The following is a 17,756-nucleotide window of genomic DNA, read 5'->3' on the forward strand; positions in this document are numbered from 1 at the left end:
GACCGCTATTACTATCAATGAGATACTTAACTCTCCAACAGACGCAACTAATCTGTCAGACAAAATGCCTCTTTTTTAATCTTTATTAAATGTCTAATAAATAAGCGATATTTGTTAAATTTATTGTAATACTTTTAATATTAATTTTGAATTAAATATTGAAAATTAAATGCTGTAAATATTGCACATTATTATTGCTGCATTATATTGTGAAAATGTTGAAGATTTTTAATGTGATAATTTTAAGTGCTGAAATAATTGCAAAATATTTATGTTTCAATATTTGTCTAATCTTTAACAAATATTATTTAAGAATTATATTCTGACAAAACTGTTGCGTTATGACAAATCATCTTAGCACAATCTCTTCATGGGGAATGTGGGACTCCGTTATAGTAGTAAAAAAGTCGATGGGGAGGACGTTTCGCTTTCTATAAATTCACGACTATAAATTCACGTCAACTTCCCCATATACATACAGACCAGTCCCGATCGTCGAATCTCGCTGATCAATATTAATCTTTATTGTAAAAATTAAAAGAAAGTAGCCGTTAACAAAAACGCCAACGCTAAAATGTTATGTTATTTGCGCGAATGAAGCTAATAAACAGTGTTTCTTTACGATTTGTTGCAAAAAATCTTTATTACTATTAATTCGACAAAAAGAATAATTTTAGATTTGCACATTAAAATTCGTTATGTGAGCAACCTTTCGTTCTGTTTATCTCTGAAATTAACTTGATAATTGGTATCGGTATTCTTCAAAGAGAAAGAAAGTTTACAGTAATAAAGAAATAAAAGTGACTGTGATTTTGTTAAAACATGCATTATGTCGCTTCAGCGACTTATATTCATTTTGTACATTTGCTATTCCGCAATTTTATTCTGCGTCTCTGCACAATTTCACAGTGAGTTCAATAATGAAAACAACAGTATTCATTCACTGCCTGCCTATGCCATCGCTTCAAAAGCCAATCTTCTCGATTCGGCAACATGTGGAATAGAATTACAAGATTTTCGAGATGCTGTTGATCAACGAATATTATGGGGCTTAAAAAGTAAGCAAAATTTAATTTTCAGCATAATTACCAAATGCAAAGTCAGGAGAGTTAATCAAAATCTCTGACATTTTATATTGAATTATTTCATTATAAGATAAGTTATTATAAGATAAGTAATTATAAAGATAAGAGATTAATTATTGAAATCGAATCAATCTTGTTTTTTTATCTCTATAAAAAAAATAAAGTAGACTAGTTAGATTGGTAGATATAATGACGTTTATGAAAGTAAACCTATATATAATATCTCTGTATAATTAAAAATCTTGTACATTACACAAAATATATCTATGTAATATAGACATATTACATATATACAAGGTTGAGAAAATTACTTTGTGAAAGTAACTAGTTACAGTTACAGTTTTTTCATTGAAAAAGTAACTAATTACAGTTACAAGTTATCGATTTTGAAAAATAACTCGTTACAGTTACAGTTACTAAAAAAATAATGAGTCGTTACTTTTCAGTTACTTTTTTCTTAAATAATTGTACATTATTTTAAATATAAGAAATAAGAATCTTGCATTTTATACTTTAGTAACTGTTGTATATTATGTGCTTAATTTTGTGCTTTAACAAGTTATTTTATGTATTATATATAACTAGTTATATCTCACTAAATGAGAACTTTGTAAAGTCTAAATCATATATATTACTGTTATCAGAATTAAATGAAATATAACAATACATTGGCTGTCATACATTAATTCATATATTTTTTGTTACAAAATTTTTATAAAAATTTTTATTAATTTTATAGAATTTGATATTCAAATATATGATCATTAAAATGACCTCTTTGTGGTGTCATTATAGAGCCACCAATGCTAAACATATATTCCACAAATGCAGAACTCGGAATGTCTGTGTTAATAAAAAGTTGCTTAATTGCAGTGTAATTATTTAGCATATTAATACTGCAATTATTTAATTTTAAGAATCGATGCAATTCTTCTTGTATAGACTTTTTCCTCGACTTTTTCAGATTGTTGATTAAACATTTTAGCGCATGTTCCAACAAAAGTAATTACTAAAGTAACTATCAAAATAGTTATTAGTTACCAAAAAAAGTAACTGTAACTGTAACTTCGTTACAAGTAACTCGTTAGTTCCCAACCCTGCATATATACATGTAATTTACTAAGTTTTTTAATTATATGTATATTATATGTAATTAATGCAGTCTTGTAGAACATGAATTTACGTAAAATATAATACCTTTTACTTCTAAGCGATAAGTTTAATTGATCAAGTTGATCGGGTTTAAAAAATCGATTAAATAAAACAGTGATTCATCTTTTAAAATATTATTTAAATAAAAGTCAAAGAACTATTTTATATCGGGTTTTTACGCTGTTCTTAAGCTTCTTTAAAATATGACACAATAAGTTTTATTATTATAACGCAGTAAGTTGTTTATTAAAAATTACAACTTTGAAAAATATGGCATTTATTACCTATTGCCCGGAAATAAATGTTTTGTATAAAAACATATATAAATATATATAAAAAATTGTCCATATATGTTTATATTAGTTTCCTTTCTTTTGTAAAATATTTGTTTGATATAAAAAAATAATACTAAAAAATCATACTAAAAAAATAGAAACTAATTTAAAAAATAATTTTTGCATTGCTTCTTTTAAAAAAAGTTAAGTATGAAAAATTGTCCATATATAATCATATATATTTCGAAATATCATATAAACCGCCCTATTTTTATATTTTGATATATATTCGAAATATAAAACTCGGGCGGTTAGATAAGATCTGAAACATGTTTTTTTTCTTCATTTGGACAGGATAGCACAGGATAGCCTGTCCAAAGCATGTGAACGTCATGAACGTCATTTATATTCATACATTATGTAACATATTCTCCATAAGTGTAATACCACTACAATTATGTCACACGCGTAACTTTCCGTTAAGACACTTAATCGAATCACCTATCTTCATGTTACACAAAGAAATAGTTTCTCAGTCGCAGGGAAAAGTGTTAAGGCCCGTCTACATAGGTCGCAATACGCCAACGCAATTCGCAGACGCACATACAAGGTGATGTTTCTCGCACACAACGCGCACGCATTCGCAAATCCGCCGCGACGAGTTTAACTTTCTACGGTATATAGCTGCGTTGTCCAATCATAGAGCTGTGTCGAAATAGTTGGTTTGTTTGCGTCGCCATGCCCCGACATGCTACAACTCACTCCGACACTCTAATAGATTGGCGTCATCGGAATCAACGTATTGGAGTGCGTTAGGGTGAATAGGAGCATGTCGGGACATGTGACGCGAACAGACCCAGTGAAAGAGTCTTAGCACATTAACTAATTTATAATTTTAAAATTTTATTCAAAATCAAGGCTAATTAATAAGCAAAATAAAAATAAAATTATAAATCTTAAGTTTATATTATTTGTTCACAATATCAACCTGAACATTTTAACTTATTTGAACTTTCTTAACGGTTTCATGAAATAAAATTAGTTAAATTTTAAACAAATTTAATATCTTAATGAATTTTATTTAACAAAATAAATAAATCGCACACATTTTAATAAATATAAATAAATAATCGACAGATTGAGCGGTTACGTTATATACAAAGGTTCCTATTAAAACTTCACATGTCAAACAGTTGAAATAAAAAACATATAATACAAAAATGTGTAAAAATAAGTAATTAAGTAATTAGTCAGTGAGGTAAAAGACAAGATAGTAAGTCCTTATGTCAAAAAATTATGTGATTAATATCCCAGACAGCCGCAAATGTATGTATGAGTACAAATTGTTTTCATGTTGCTAATAAAGATGTTAGCATCTTGCTACGCATTTATGTCGTCTCTTGTGCTATTGTTTGCTAGCATTCGACACTGATCTTAAGTAATACTAGCATAATGTTGAAACGTACAAATATTTTATTTCCGACATCGAATGCTAGCAAACAACAGCACAAGGAACGACATAAATGCGTAGCAAGATGATAAATCCGCAATATACCAGCGCATTCGTAGCAATGACATAATTCGGAAACGTTGCAAAATTGAAATATTTATTAATATTTTATAATTTCAAATAATTAATTAATACTTTATTCACTTTAGTAATACAATCCCCCATCCATCCACACCTTTCTCTATATCCTATTGTCTTAACACCATACTTATTCTAGTAATAATTTTAATATAATAATAATAAAATAATTTTATATCACAATATATTTTAATAATGAAATACTAAAAAGTATAATTTTTTCAGTATTTGAACATAATAGATGTTAACGATAAATTAATCGATTTCCGTTTTAATTGATAATAATAAAACGTATACTAAAATGTACAAAATAATTACAAATAAAAATATTTAATTAAAATATAGTATATAAGTAACACATTTATGTCTAAATAAAAATATTCGTAACATTATTCGCTGAATATAGCAACATTGTTTCATTGCAAATTTATTGCATTGCAATATTGCTATGATCTCGTTGCAATTTTTAAAAGCGAATATTTCATCGCTGCTGCAATCCAATAGCAATGATGCTTTAATATTTTGCAGTGTAATTGCACCATTGCGGTTTAATTGCAATAGAGTAACTTGCAAACCAAAAAAATATTTTATAGTAAAAATGGCCATTACTACCTTTTAAAAATCAAATTTAAAAACAAATTATTTTGATTCTAATGTAGGTATTCACGTAAACCTTATTATCAGAGATTAAAGATAAACAGTTATATTTTAAGAAAAAAGATTTCGATTTAACTTTGAGAAATTAAAGATTTTTTAAAGATGTTTGAAAATAGAATAATTTTTTAAGGGTAAAAAATGTAAAAATAAGACTTTACAAGAAATTTTTTATTTATTCTTAATAAGTATTTAGAACAAAATACTAAAAATTCATTATAATGCTATTTTAATTGTAAGACGTTATATATATATATATATATATATATATATATATATATATATATATATACACACATACAATGTATACATACGTTATATGTAATACAATATATAATACATATATATAATGCGTATATTTTATTAAAACGATATATTACGTGTAATTACCTAATTTAACATAATGTCTCTTCTGTATCTATAAAAAGAATATTATGTAACTAGCTCGGGTATCGTGTTCAATAAAAACTATCAACTATAGGCATACTTGTCGTAGTGAGAAGGAAACGGTTAGAACATGCAGATAAAAACTTGAACGATTGTTCAAGATTGAAATTTTTATAAATTATGTTTATATAAAAAAATATTGTTTTTTATCTAAAAATGTACTTTTTTAAATAATTTTTTCAGCACAAATAAGTTTTTAAATTAGAAAAAAGTTAAAGTTTATGTATTTTAAAAATCATTAATTAAAATTATAAATTAAATTATTTAAATAAATAAAATTAAGTTAGGAGTACATAATTTTTTAACTTTAATTTTTAATTTTTCTATTGGATTAGTTCTGTGCTTGGTCAACGCAGCTACCGCAACACAGAAAGTTAAATTGATTCAACTCGTCGCGTAGAGCAGAATTTGCGAATACGCGTGCACGCAATGACGTCACTTTGCTTACGCGCCTGCGAATTGCGTCTGGCATGTTGCGATCTATGTAGACGGATTTTTACCGTATAAATATGTCCTGCGTTTTGTTTGCGTGTGCGAATTGCGTCTAGCGTGCTGCGACTTATGTAGATGGGCCTTTACGCGTATGAAACACATAGAATGTAAGATATCTAAAAGTTATCTTTTACAATTAACGATCCTGGCTTCTCAAATGTTTCCGTAATTAATTAGTGATGAAAAAAATTTAATATTTTTGCGTAAATAACAATTTTTTATTTTCAAGTATTGTATTTTTGTCTTCAAGTATTAGATTCTAGCGGTGGTCCTAAGTCGGGTTTCTTTTATGGAAATAATTTTTGGCTGGGCAGTCGTAGCCAGTGTCTCGATATATTGAACAGGAATCCGTTGGAGATTGCAGAACGGCGTATATTAAATAGCACACACTACCGCAATCCTCAGCACGAGTTCCCGCCATTCGATGTGAATTACTTTGTTGCTTATCTCAAACACAATAGTACTCTTCAGTATCATACTGGTTTACTAAACGAAGTAAGTTTATTTTTCTTGCGACTAACTAGACTTGAACTGTATTTTAAATCAATGATTTTACTGTATCTCTTAATATTCATTTTATCAGCAAATTGTAGCAACAAGGTTGATTCAATCTAAATTGAATGCTTTTATATTTTTTTACATATATTACGATCTATACTAAGAAAAAGATTTATTAGAAAACAAATGTACTTCATTAAATATGCTTCTTTTATAAAAGAAATATTTGTTAGATAAAAAAAACAGTTATATAATTAAGAAATACTTTTTAAATATATAAAATAATTTCTTTTTAATCTGAGTCTTTTAATTTAAAAAAGTTGTTTTTAATTTGAAATATTGCAATGTAAAAAAAATTAACAAATTTTTAAAATAAAGAAATTGATATTTTAAATATAAAAATTATAGTTAAATAAAATTTATGTATTTTAAGAATAAGCAATATAGGAAATAAATTATTTTGTAAATACATATACAAAATTTATTTACATTTAAAAAATTAGTTTTGTTTTAAATTTTTTAAGAAAATATTTTTTCAATTTAAAAAAGACTTTTTTATCAATAAAATATATTAATATTTGTTTCAAATAAATATTTAGTTAGAAGTATACAAATAAATCATTTTTTTAATTCCAGTAAAAATCTTTTGGTAGCAATAAATAATTATCTCAGTATATAAATTTCATTGCTATAAAATTAAAGCAAGAAAATTAAAATAATTCTATCACTGATATTAATTGCAAATAGATCTAAACGATACTAAGCGCAACAATTTGTAAATCATATGGCACATAATGTCATAAATCGTAAAATTAAAAGAGAAAGTTACGCTACAATTCGCATCTATAGCTTGTTCGAGCATATGTAAATTTTCGACAAAATATCTGTAACGGATATTCAAATTCTTTATTATAAAATTAATAGTTTAAAATATCTAAAAATAGTAATAATATTAATATCTTGATATTCGTTATTAAGATATACTATATAAGACTTTTTGTCTTAGGATCTGATTACGCTCGGTCTCTGTTTGCCTGCGTCCTGTTCCATAAAGGATATAAGCTTCATTCTAGAAAAAATATTTCGTGATAGAATTCTCTCAATCAATGATCTCTATTCTATGGACTTCACCGTGATCCAGGTAAAAGATTTAAAGGACGATCATCAATGGCTACTGAGAGGTGCGGTACCTCTCATATGGTATGTGGAAAAACACAAAAACAGCAAAATTAATTACAAATAAAATAATATAAGAGTCGGCCTTGAGCAACATCTAACCTGCGTTCAGAAACATCATCCGGATATCTTCAGGTATAATTTTATCCTTGTTTAACATTCCATAAACTCAAGTGATGTTTCCGAACACAGTTCAGAAGAGAATCCAAATAGCACATAGATTCAAAAAGAATTCAATTTTATGTCACCAATTATGAATTCTTTTTGAGATGCAAAAAGAATTATTTTTAAAAAATAATTGAAAAAATATTCAAAAAGAATTCATAATTGGTGACATAAGTGACGACATACAATTGAGTTCTTTTGAACTCTCTGTGCTATCTGGAAAGACATGCCTCTCGGCGAATGTTCACACAGTGTACCTATAATTGCGTTACTTATAACAATCGAATCACGCAGGGGCTCGACTCTTATTACGAATCATATGTGCGTAATAAAAATATTTATCTGCATTCTTTTCCTTTGTCTTAAGGTCGACTCGTGCAATAGTAACACATATTAAATTTTCGCATAACTTCTGAGGATTTGAAGAAGCAATGGAAGAGATATTTGAATAATTAATCTTATTGTTTTAGTGTTGTTTTAGTGCTTACCTTTTTTATGATGATAAGTGGCACAATATACGATATATTCATATATCAAAAATATTTAAAAGCAAAGAATAAAACTGCCGTTAGTAAGTATATGTTTAAAATTTCTTGAGCAATAGACTACCTAAATATCGTTCCTGTACTATATTCCTCATATTAAAAAAAAATCGTGCTCATACTCTGTGCAAATTGCTCTTAAGCAATATCATTTTAATTCAGAGACCAAAAGATGTATCTAGAATGTCCGAAATATATTCTTAAAACGTTCGAAAGTCCTTAGAACATTCTCTAATCATGTTTAAAAATTCAACGTTCCTTGAAGATGTTTGCGTTGTATGAAAACAAAATTTCATAAAAAATATTTTTCCCTCCTGTATTCCATATTATTTACTTCTATAGAGTGATATCCTTTCTTTCCAATTTTTCTTGATAAACACTTTTCACGATTTTTACATCAATATAAATGCTAAAAATTTTTTACTATAATTTAGACGTAAAAAATGCAGTTGAAGAAATGGAAATGACAAATTTGTCAACACAACATGAGGAAAGTAGAATTGGGAGCGTACTAATGTGTTTCTCCATTTATACAAGTACGAAGATAATATTTAACACAGAATTAAACATCGACATGATACCTATTATTCATGGCCTAAGATTTCTGAGCATGCTCTGGATAATCATGGGACACTCCATATTATACACACTGGATTACATGGGTAAATGTGGTGAAAATTGCAGAATTGATTGTTTACTTCTCCTAATGTGTCATTTCTCAAATGCATAATGGACGTCATTTTGAACATGTAGATAATAAAGTATGGCTTATGAGATTCTCCCAAGGTCTTCCCATTCAAGTATTAAGTAACGCAACCGTATCGGTCGACACCTATTTCTTTATAGGCGGGTTTTTATTGACGTATGGGTATCTAAAAGAGAATACAACGGACAAAACACGGAATAAATCGTTTAATTATGGAAAGAAGCTAAATGAATTTTTTGTTCGCGTAATAAGAAGATTTATCCGGTACGTTTCTTCATTATCTTAAATTCATAAACGGACAATAAACAAAGACTACGCTGTAAGCGTGAAACGGTACAGCATAATATACGATACAATAATGAGTATAGAAGAAAAGAATGCGATTAAAAAATTATCATGAGTTAGATAATAATAAATGCTCCTTTCGCGTTTTTAAAATTAAACTAAATATTTATTTTTAGATTGACACCGTCTTATATGATAATGATAGGAATAATACAATTGAACTCAGCTTGGTACGACAAGACCTCGCAATTCTATGTCGAAGAAAAACCGCACGAAACTTGCGCGAAATATTGGTGGAGGAATCTCTTGTACATAAATAATCTGTTCGATCACAATACGATGGTACGAACGTCACTTAAATTATTATTATTATTATTATATATCGACCTAAGATCATATTCGGAAATACGCAAAATATTTCCTCTATTCTGAAATATTTTTGTTTTTTTACAGTGTATGTCCTGGAGTTGGTACTTGGCCAGCGATATGCAATTCCATATAGTCGGTTTGGCACTCTTGATTCTGTCATCAATGTAAGTTAAATAGCTATTACACATTAAGAAAAAAAGTGTTTAATTTTAAAATATTAAAATGTTTAATTTCTATTTGTTTTTTAAACATTTAACTCTATCTTGTCATATCGGGGTACGATGTACCCAATGGGCGCATTCAACAGACTCAGCAGCTAAGTAGCAATCGATCATGATTGGTTCTGACTTATAGAATCAATAAATTAACGGCATTGTTCAACGGAAAATCTAGTAATGCTCAACTGTTGAGTCTGCTGAATGTAGCCATTGTGTAGTAGTAATCTTAGCAAACTTCTGAAATCTAATTAATTATTTGTAAGAATTCCGATTACTTAAAAATAAAATATTTTTTATTTAATTTATATTATTTATTTGTTTTGGTTGTATTCTGTAATATCAATTTTAAAAAAATAACCAAATATTAGTTAAAGTTTACTGGATTCATTGGTTCATTCAGTCACGTGCAATTATCATGCATCGAAACCTTTGGTTATTTTCGTAAAACGTCAACTTTATTCGTGGCACAGCTACACATGGCTGAATGACTAATAAACCCAGACAACACACTTGTCAGAATGAAAACTTTAAGAGAGCTTTTTTAAGAAAACATTTAGATATCTTGGAAATGATATTAAAATAATAACATTTACCAGAGACGTCTACTATATAAGGTTGCATTCCGATATTACTGAAGATCTATAGCCCTATAAGTGCATAATATTATTTAATATTAAGTATTATTTCAGTATATTCTTAGAATATTAAGTGTACATTTAATATTTTAAGAATATACTTAAAATATTAAATAATATTATGCGCTTATAGGGAGTGTACGTAACGGAAACTATAGATTTTCAGTACTGGCAGTAATATCGGAACACAACCTAAGAGAGATCTTTGAGATATCTCATTGAAGAGTCTCACTTAAATTTTTTGCAAATGTTATCCTTATGACATCAGCTAAATTGCTAAATGTTAGCTTGATGTCTCATAAAAGATATCACAATGCTGTCCGATTTTTGATCCGTCCATGCGCGTCGTAGTTGACTCAGAAATCAGACAACACTATAACATCCTGAATGAGAGATCCATTTAATGTTATTTAAAAAAATTATCATAAAGATGGTTTCAAAAATAACGGTTTGCCTTCAATTACTGCGCACAAAAAAATGCACAAAATCTAAATCTATCATGCTCAACTAATGCTCGGCATATATGTAATACTCGTATATTGCTAGTTGGACTCGGAAGAGGTTGAAAACATTACAGTGCTACTTGATGTACCTTGACAGTTTTGCGCACGCGCAAATTTCGCAAAATAAAAAACAGACCTATAAGTAAACTTTCATCTTATTGGTTCTGGTACAGTTTGGTACATGTTCCAAACGATCGCCAAAAATCGCCTATATAAGACTATTATAATCTTATTACATATATGATGCTCAGTCTATCTCTTTTGACAGTTCCGATGTCAATGATTTAAATAAATATAAATTGCTTTCAGATATTTTTATACGGCTGTTGCCATATTAGGTTTGCTTCTAATGGGTTCAATTATATTAAGCGGTTATATCTCGTATATTAACGAATATGTCCCGACGTAAGTTGCAAAGTTATATTATTAATCATTAAATTAATTAAATAAATAAACGTACTTTTATTGCAGCTTGGACGAACAATTTAGATTTTATAATATCTTATACTATCCACCATGGGTCCGAATTGGTCCATATATTATTGGAATGATTACAGGTTACATTGTAACGAGACTAAACAAACAAATAGTTTTAAAAAAGGTAAAGTATTGCTTAAGTAAAAAACTTTGTTTTATAAAAACGTAACCAACCATAAGTTGAAACAGCTGTAAAGTATGCAAATTACTGATTCATATTTAGATGTGATAATTACAAATTGTTATTTTTAATAATTCAGAAAACAAATTTCAAATAGCTATAAAAAAAGAAAAAAAACACTTTGTTTACTTAATTATGCACCTGATGCATCTGCCATTAGGGTTTTATTTATTCGTTATTTTTTAATACTTTTAAAGGTTCTCTCTTTTACTCAAACTGATTATTTATAAAATAAAATTATTTATAAATAAAATAAAACATTTTATATGAACTAAAAGATTTCTTGTTTTATTTAATGTGGTTGCAATAAAAAGATGTATTATAAAAACTATATATAAATATACAAAAATTATTTAACTCAGATCTAAATTATTCTCACTAATTATCCTCCAATATTTCAAACGTAATCTGTAATTTAAAAAATTTTAGAAAACTGTAATTTTGTATTGGAGTCTTGGTAGTGCTTGCAACATTTTCGTATTATTCGGTCTTTACAAGCGACATATATCCGTTCTGTCTACTGCTTTCTACGTTGCATTAAGTAGAACAGTTTGGGCCATAGGTATAGCATGGATTATAATAGTCTGTTTTACTAAGCATGGAGGTTAGTAAATTTAATGTTTGAATATGTAATAAATAAATCTAATATTATATTAACATAATTAAATTGAAATATATTATTTTTATATTATTTTTATGATTATATTACATTAAATTGTATTCTTTAAATTTACTTTAATAAGCATTTATATAATAGACAATGACATAAAAAAAAATTTAGAAAAAAAATGTATTCTTGTTCATCAAATGCTTGATTTCATTATAGGTATCGTTAAGGAATTGTTAGAATGCAAAATCTGGATTCCTCTTAGCAGGCTCACATACTGTGCTTACCTTTTAAATCCTTTTATCATACATTCGATTCGTCTGCACAATGAAACATCTGCTCATTTGGAGTTTCTCTCCATGGTAAGTACACCAACAATAAAAATTTCAACATCGACGAAAAAAGCCACTTATTGTCACAATTTGCATTTTTAGGGCGTCATAGTCACAGGACATTTCATGATTAGTTATTTATGTGCTTATGCATTATTTTTAATGGCAGAATCACCGTATAATTTACTAATGCGAATGTTTACCCAATCTCGCAGCAGGAAAAAATGTAAGAGACCTGAGGTTATTCGCGTACATGATTGCGAAGAAAATGCTGTAATATTGTAATAGTAATTAAAACCGAATAAAATAATAGTACATTATGTAACAAGGCTGTTATGCCCATGTTGCATACCATATTTTTTATTACCCATGCGTCGATGTGTGGTCCTTTGAGTGTTGGTTCTCATAAAATTAACAGGTTAACTAAGATCAGATTCGCGAAAGCAACGAAGCGTCGGTCAATTCTACGAGTTACTATACGTATATCGCGAGATAACGCGTACGAGTGCTGAAATAATCAAACGTGGTGAAAAAATCGTATTAGAATGTTTTTCGTCATGATTCACGCAATCTATTGGAGGACAAAAACTGTCCAATAAAAATATTGAGATCGGTAACTTTACCTACAAAAAAAGTGACACGAAAGGGACCACATTCGACGCATCTGTGACAAAAAAATGATTTTTTAAATTACTACAATACGTACTTATATCTTTTTACGTATTTAGGCAAAATATATCATATTCGACTTTGATAGAACTTGGGGATAAACGGAGTACAAATCACAATTATGTGGAAGGGACATACGGTTAATTCAATAAAATGCAAGAATGCGCACGAATCTAAATTCGTTTTTATCAAGTGGGCGTATTATATGTAGTATCCACAAGCGGAATTCAGTCAAAATCTCTTGTACTGACTTGAAGTAGTAGATAAAAAGTTTACAGTTCATTTACAAAACTACAAATTATCAGACGGTCAAACTTCCCCGTAATGCTATATGTGAACTGGGGAATGTATTCTGGGTGGCGCCGATGAGGTAATGGATCGATTCGCACGTGAGGCCTGTTCACGTCTACCTTCCTCCAGCTGCTTTTCAAGCTGCTCTTTCAAGACTAGAAGCTCCCTTGTTCTTTGATAAACAGGATCCTTGAAGCAGACGAAAGCAGATATTTCAATGAAAATATTCTATAAATCATAAATTGTTTAATGTAACAATCCTATTAAATATATACCTGTTGTCGCATACTGGGGTTCCATCTACAATATAGACTCTTCCAAGGTTTGATATACCGCATACTAGCAACTGGCATTAAAACAAGTTGATAGTTTGTACCAGACCGATAAAGAGGATTCAGATAAAGAGGTAATTGACTATTAGTATAAGACCAGAGGGAGACTGTTCTTTGTTTCACTTGCTCTTGGACTCTTTCACGTTCGCTGTAAATATAATTATACATATAACTCATGTACATAAAGATATAAGAAAAATAACTTATATAAACAAGCACCTGCTGAACAAGAATGTGCCAAATCTGCAAGAGTAAAGATGATCGAGAATAGTAATCAGAAAATGTTCGTTGAATTCGAAAGCATTGGGAAATTGCCGCATTATTTGCCAAACACAATCAATAAATTGTAAAAATACTGGCGATCTATCTGCATCACTATGGTGTTCATCACCATGGCCTATCCTCTAAAAAAACATTATAGCAAATATAACAATAATATAACAATAATATAAAATATTATAAAAATAATTTAAACAAAATTTTATGTACCTGTTGAAATTTATGCCCAAAGCTAAGCCACTCTTTTTCTATTAGAACCTCAAATCCCTTGACTGTTCTATAATATGGATCTAACATTAACATTGCCAGAGCTGTAAGCTAAAAAAAAACAATATGCATATGTAATAGATATTGTAACATTTCGTTTTTTAATTTATGTATCATTCATCGGTCATCAGTGATCAGAGTCAATTAATACAAAATAAGATTTGTATTATTATAATTTATCAAATTAGAATTTTTTCTAGCTTGGCTGTTCAAGTTAAAGAAATATATTTTTATAAATAAATTTTAATATTCTGATCAAAAATGTACTTATTTATATAATTTTATATTTAAAAAGTTATAGAATAAAGATAAATTTTTTAATCAATATAGTCAATCATAAAAACTTTTTATTCAATCTGTGCTCAAGAACACATTTTTTCATCAATTAAATTGAAAAAATTTCTTAAAATAAGTCAACTATAATTAAACGACATTTACTTGGGCTGTTCGATCCCAACCGTCAGAACAGTGAACTAAGACGGAAGTCTTATGATTTTCGACTTTGTCCACAATTCTTACAGCTCCAGCGAGAACACATTTGATATGTTTAAGCCACATTGTTGATTCTATGCCCGACAACCATCGAGCTTCGTCAATTGTGGGAAAACACAATTCTGCAACAGAGCTTTTATGTAAACTAAAAAAAATTGTATATCAATATAATTGCGATAAAGTCAATACCTTTTAATTTTCTGAGACTTTCTCGCATGACATGTATATTGTGAATGTCAAGAAAGACCAATTCCGCGTTTTGATACGCATCTTCGCTTTCATATCCACCACCTTTAGCTTTGTTTGCTATCGCATTTGGCATCGGTCGCGCATCCATAATAAAGAGTTTGTGACTTTGTGCGTTAGCGTCCATTATCAGCTGGACATACCTTTCATCCTCGCGACTTCGTTTGCCCCCAACGCCTACTAATGGCTGAGCGCAACGAGTTATCGTCGCTTGGCTTTCCGGATGAATCCATGAAAGAACCGGAAGTCTACCTCTACTTCTAAACGATGCGGAGGCTTGGAGATCTTCGTCGGTCGCTGCGGCAGGCACTGCCCAGACAGCTGGATAACTGTCGCACAGCGAATACGTGTCATTGATTTTGGATATTTTCCACATATCGTTATTTACACCCTAAAATTTAATTAGAAACAATCAAGTTTTAAACAAATCGTATATTATAATATCTTATGTATTTTCAATTTTTATGAACTAGATATCATGTTTCTCTTGACACATACCATCCTCTTTAATTCTGCAATAGGTTCGTAAACATTCCAACCATTTTCAGAAAAGGTCTCAGAGTATTCAAAGGCAAAGAGAGGTAACTTGTGAGATAATGGAAAAGAATACTGTTGTAGTTTCTCGAATACGTCTCGTCTGGAATGGTTCTCCTGCTTATGAGCAAATCTGAGATTCCTCATATCCTTACAAAATACTTCAATTCCATAGGAATTCTCTCCTCTACTCGATGCACCGCCAACTTTTTCAATTCGACTGACGACCCCCAACGGCACTTCCACAACATAAGGCGTTTCTCGATCTATACTACGAAAGTGAAGTTTGTAGTTTGTAACACTTAAGATCCCTCTGGCAGGTCCCGAATAAGGACACAAATAGGTAACTTCGTGCGCAATGCCTTGCACTCGTTCTCCATTCAAGAGCGGTGGTCCCGTATCCCCTCCAGACAAATTCTAACCAAAATAGCAGTATAAGTAACCAGCTAAAAGTATTGTACAATAATAAATTTTGTGATAAAAAAAAGCTCTTTGTAACTTCAACAGAATAAGACAACAGGTATTGCAAAGTAAAAGTGAAATAATACGAAAATGTTTTATACAACAGAACATGACATATGAACAAAAATATATGTTTCCTCATTTGTTCCACTGTCACTAAACGTTTGTATCAACGAAAAAATGCCACAATTGTATAAATAAAAATAAGAATTGTGCTGTGCTTGAAGCATTTGTTACAAACTCACTTTTACTTGATTATCTTTTTTAGTCTCTAAAGCAGAGACTATGTTATTATCTGTTGAAGTGGAGCTCGAAGAAAAACTTTTTGAATGTGAAGCTTTCTCCCAACTCTCCTAAAGAAATTTATAGATTCATTCGAAATTTGATAAATAATAGAATGCCATCAATTATATAGTGTTATCAATTATAGTCAAATAAACTCTGCAGCTTACCGATTCCTGACCCATCTTCGAATTAAGCGAACTGCTCTTGCTATCTGAGTTGAGTGAATCTGAACTGGCATTCTTCGAATTGCTCTGTTCTGTACTCAGGAGTTCTGCACTGCCTCTTTTTTCCATACTTGCATTAAAGAAAGTTCGAAAATTCTTTACGTTTGTTGCAATAACATTATTGTTTCCAGCTTCATTTATCTATAAATGTATAAATATTGTTTGTACCTGTACATAATTAATTATAAGATGTATAATAATTTAAAAAGTGCATAAATAGTTAATAATTTTTTAATAATTTTTAGTAATTATCTTAAAAATCTCGAGTTAATAGAATCAAAATAACGAGCACAATAAATATTAAATCAGATAAGATACTCTAAATATTTTTGTTTAATAATGTATATTTCGGTACGGTGTATATATATATATATACACAACATATAAAACATGTTAAAGTACATAAAAAATTTATAAATGCAATATTTATAGTGTAACACTTAAATGCCTTTCTATACGCTAAAGGATCTTTTCTGTCTCTACGACATAACCTCACAGTGTGCAATGCTCGTGATAACATAACGATAAAATAATCATAATTAAAGAACCAATGACGGGATCATTAGAGCGCCACATAAACGGCGCATACTTTCACAGAAAACTTACGACAAAAAAAGAATTTAAGGATATGACCGGAATCAGAAGCGAATCATGCCATGCCACGCCCAGAAGTGTACGGGTTCGCTTTATCATTCTCCGAGATGTGCAAAAATTTCAACTGCATCGAAGCCTATGCGATGCGCCAAATACGAACCTGTTTCCACTTTGTATTTATGCAATGTATCTTGTAGCATTCGCTTCTGTCAGTGCAGCGTACTTTTGACAGATGCGGCCATCTTGCACGCAATCATTGACAGATGACGCTACAGTCTACACTCCTTCTCCCTCCCCTGCTGCTTATCCCCGATCCTGGTGTCCCCTGGTGACCCTAGTGACACTACTCCACCCACAGCGCCACGTGCGTGTCTCGTGCACCTGCGATCTGTGCTCGTGCTGGAGTTGGCTGGAGTTCAGGCACAGATTTCAAACAAAAGAAACCTAAGAGCGTCTCTATAGAACCTCTAATTAAAAAAAAAACATCGAGAACCAATCTACCACTGAAAGATTGTGCACGATATTAAGGTTAATTAAAAGACACAAAAAATTAAAATTATTATAAATATACATATATCACATACATATTTTAAATTTTATACATTACATATATGTATTTAAAATCTTTAAATTATTACAAAAATATTTCTTATAGATTTCTTGCTTCTGGCGATTCAATGATTTTTATGATTTA

At 29.6% G+C, this 17,756-nt stretch overlaps 2 protein-coding genes across 4 annotated transcripts; one reads left to right on the top strand and one right to left on the bottom strand.

Annotated features, from left to right (window-relative positions):
• Positions 1-274: 274 nt before the first annotated feature.
• Positions 275-12,983, top strand: LOC105840014 (nose resistant to fluoxetine protein 6). Its single transcript, XM_036283430.1, has 13 exons — positions 275-1,058; positions 5,944-6,188; positions 7,198-7,391; positions 8,003-8,103; positions 8,509-8,736; positions 8,828-9,044; positions 9,242-9,407; positions 9,519-9,598; positions 11,100-11,195; positions 11,262-11,391; positions 11,878-12,052; positions 12,275-12,417; positions 12,490-12,983. The coding sequence occupies exons 1-13, from the start codon at positions 830-832 to the stop codon at positions 12,670-12,672; spliced, it is 2,187 nt and encodes a 728-aa protein (XP_036139323.1). The 5' UTR covers positions 275-829; the 3' UTR covers positions 12,673-12,983.
• A 235-nt stretch (positions 12,984-13,218) lies between these two features.
• LOC105840045 (myotubularin-related protein 2) lies at positions 13,219-17,342 on the bottom strand. 3 transcript variants are annotated; one of them, XM_012686777.3, is made up of 10 exons: positions 17,075-17,216; positions 16,412-16,609; positions 16,205-16,312; positions 15,462-15,914; positions 14,907-15,354; positions 14,664-14,839; positions 14,169-14,276; positions 13,899-14,083; positions 13,623-13,827; positions 13,219-13,536 (listed from the first exon to the last, which is right to left on the bottom strand). In XM_012686777.3, the coding sequence occupies exons 1-10, from the start codon at positions 17,159-17,161 to the stop codon at positions 13,384-13,386; spliced, it is 2,121 nt and encodes a 706-aa protein (XP_012542231.1). In that variant the 5' UTR covers positions 17,162-17,216; the 3' UTR covers positions 13,219-13,383. The 3 variants fall into 3 exon arrangements, with proteins under 3 accessions (XP_012542231.1, XP_012542237.1, XP_012542246.1); XM_012686792.3 differs by lacking the exon at positions 17,075-17,216 and adding an exon at positions 17,223-17,342 and having other exon boundaries at positions 13,384-13,536; XM_012686783.3 differs by lacking the exon at positions 16,205-16,312.
• Between the last annotated feature and the right edge of the window lie 414 nt (positions 17,343-17,756).

The sequence above is a fragment of the Monomorium pharaonis genome, chromosome 2 (genome assembly GCF_013373865.1).
Source record: "Monomorium pharaonis isolate MP-MQ-018 chromosome 2, ASM1337386v2, whole genome shotgun sequence".
NCBI lineage: Eukaryota > Metazoa > Arthropoda > Insecta > Hymenoptera > Formicidae > Monomorium > Monomorium pharaonis.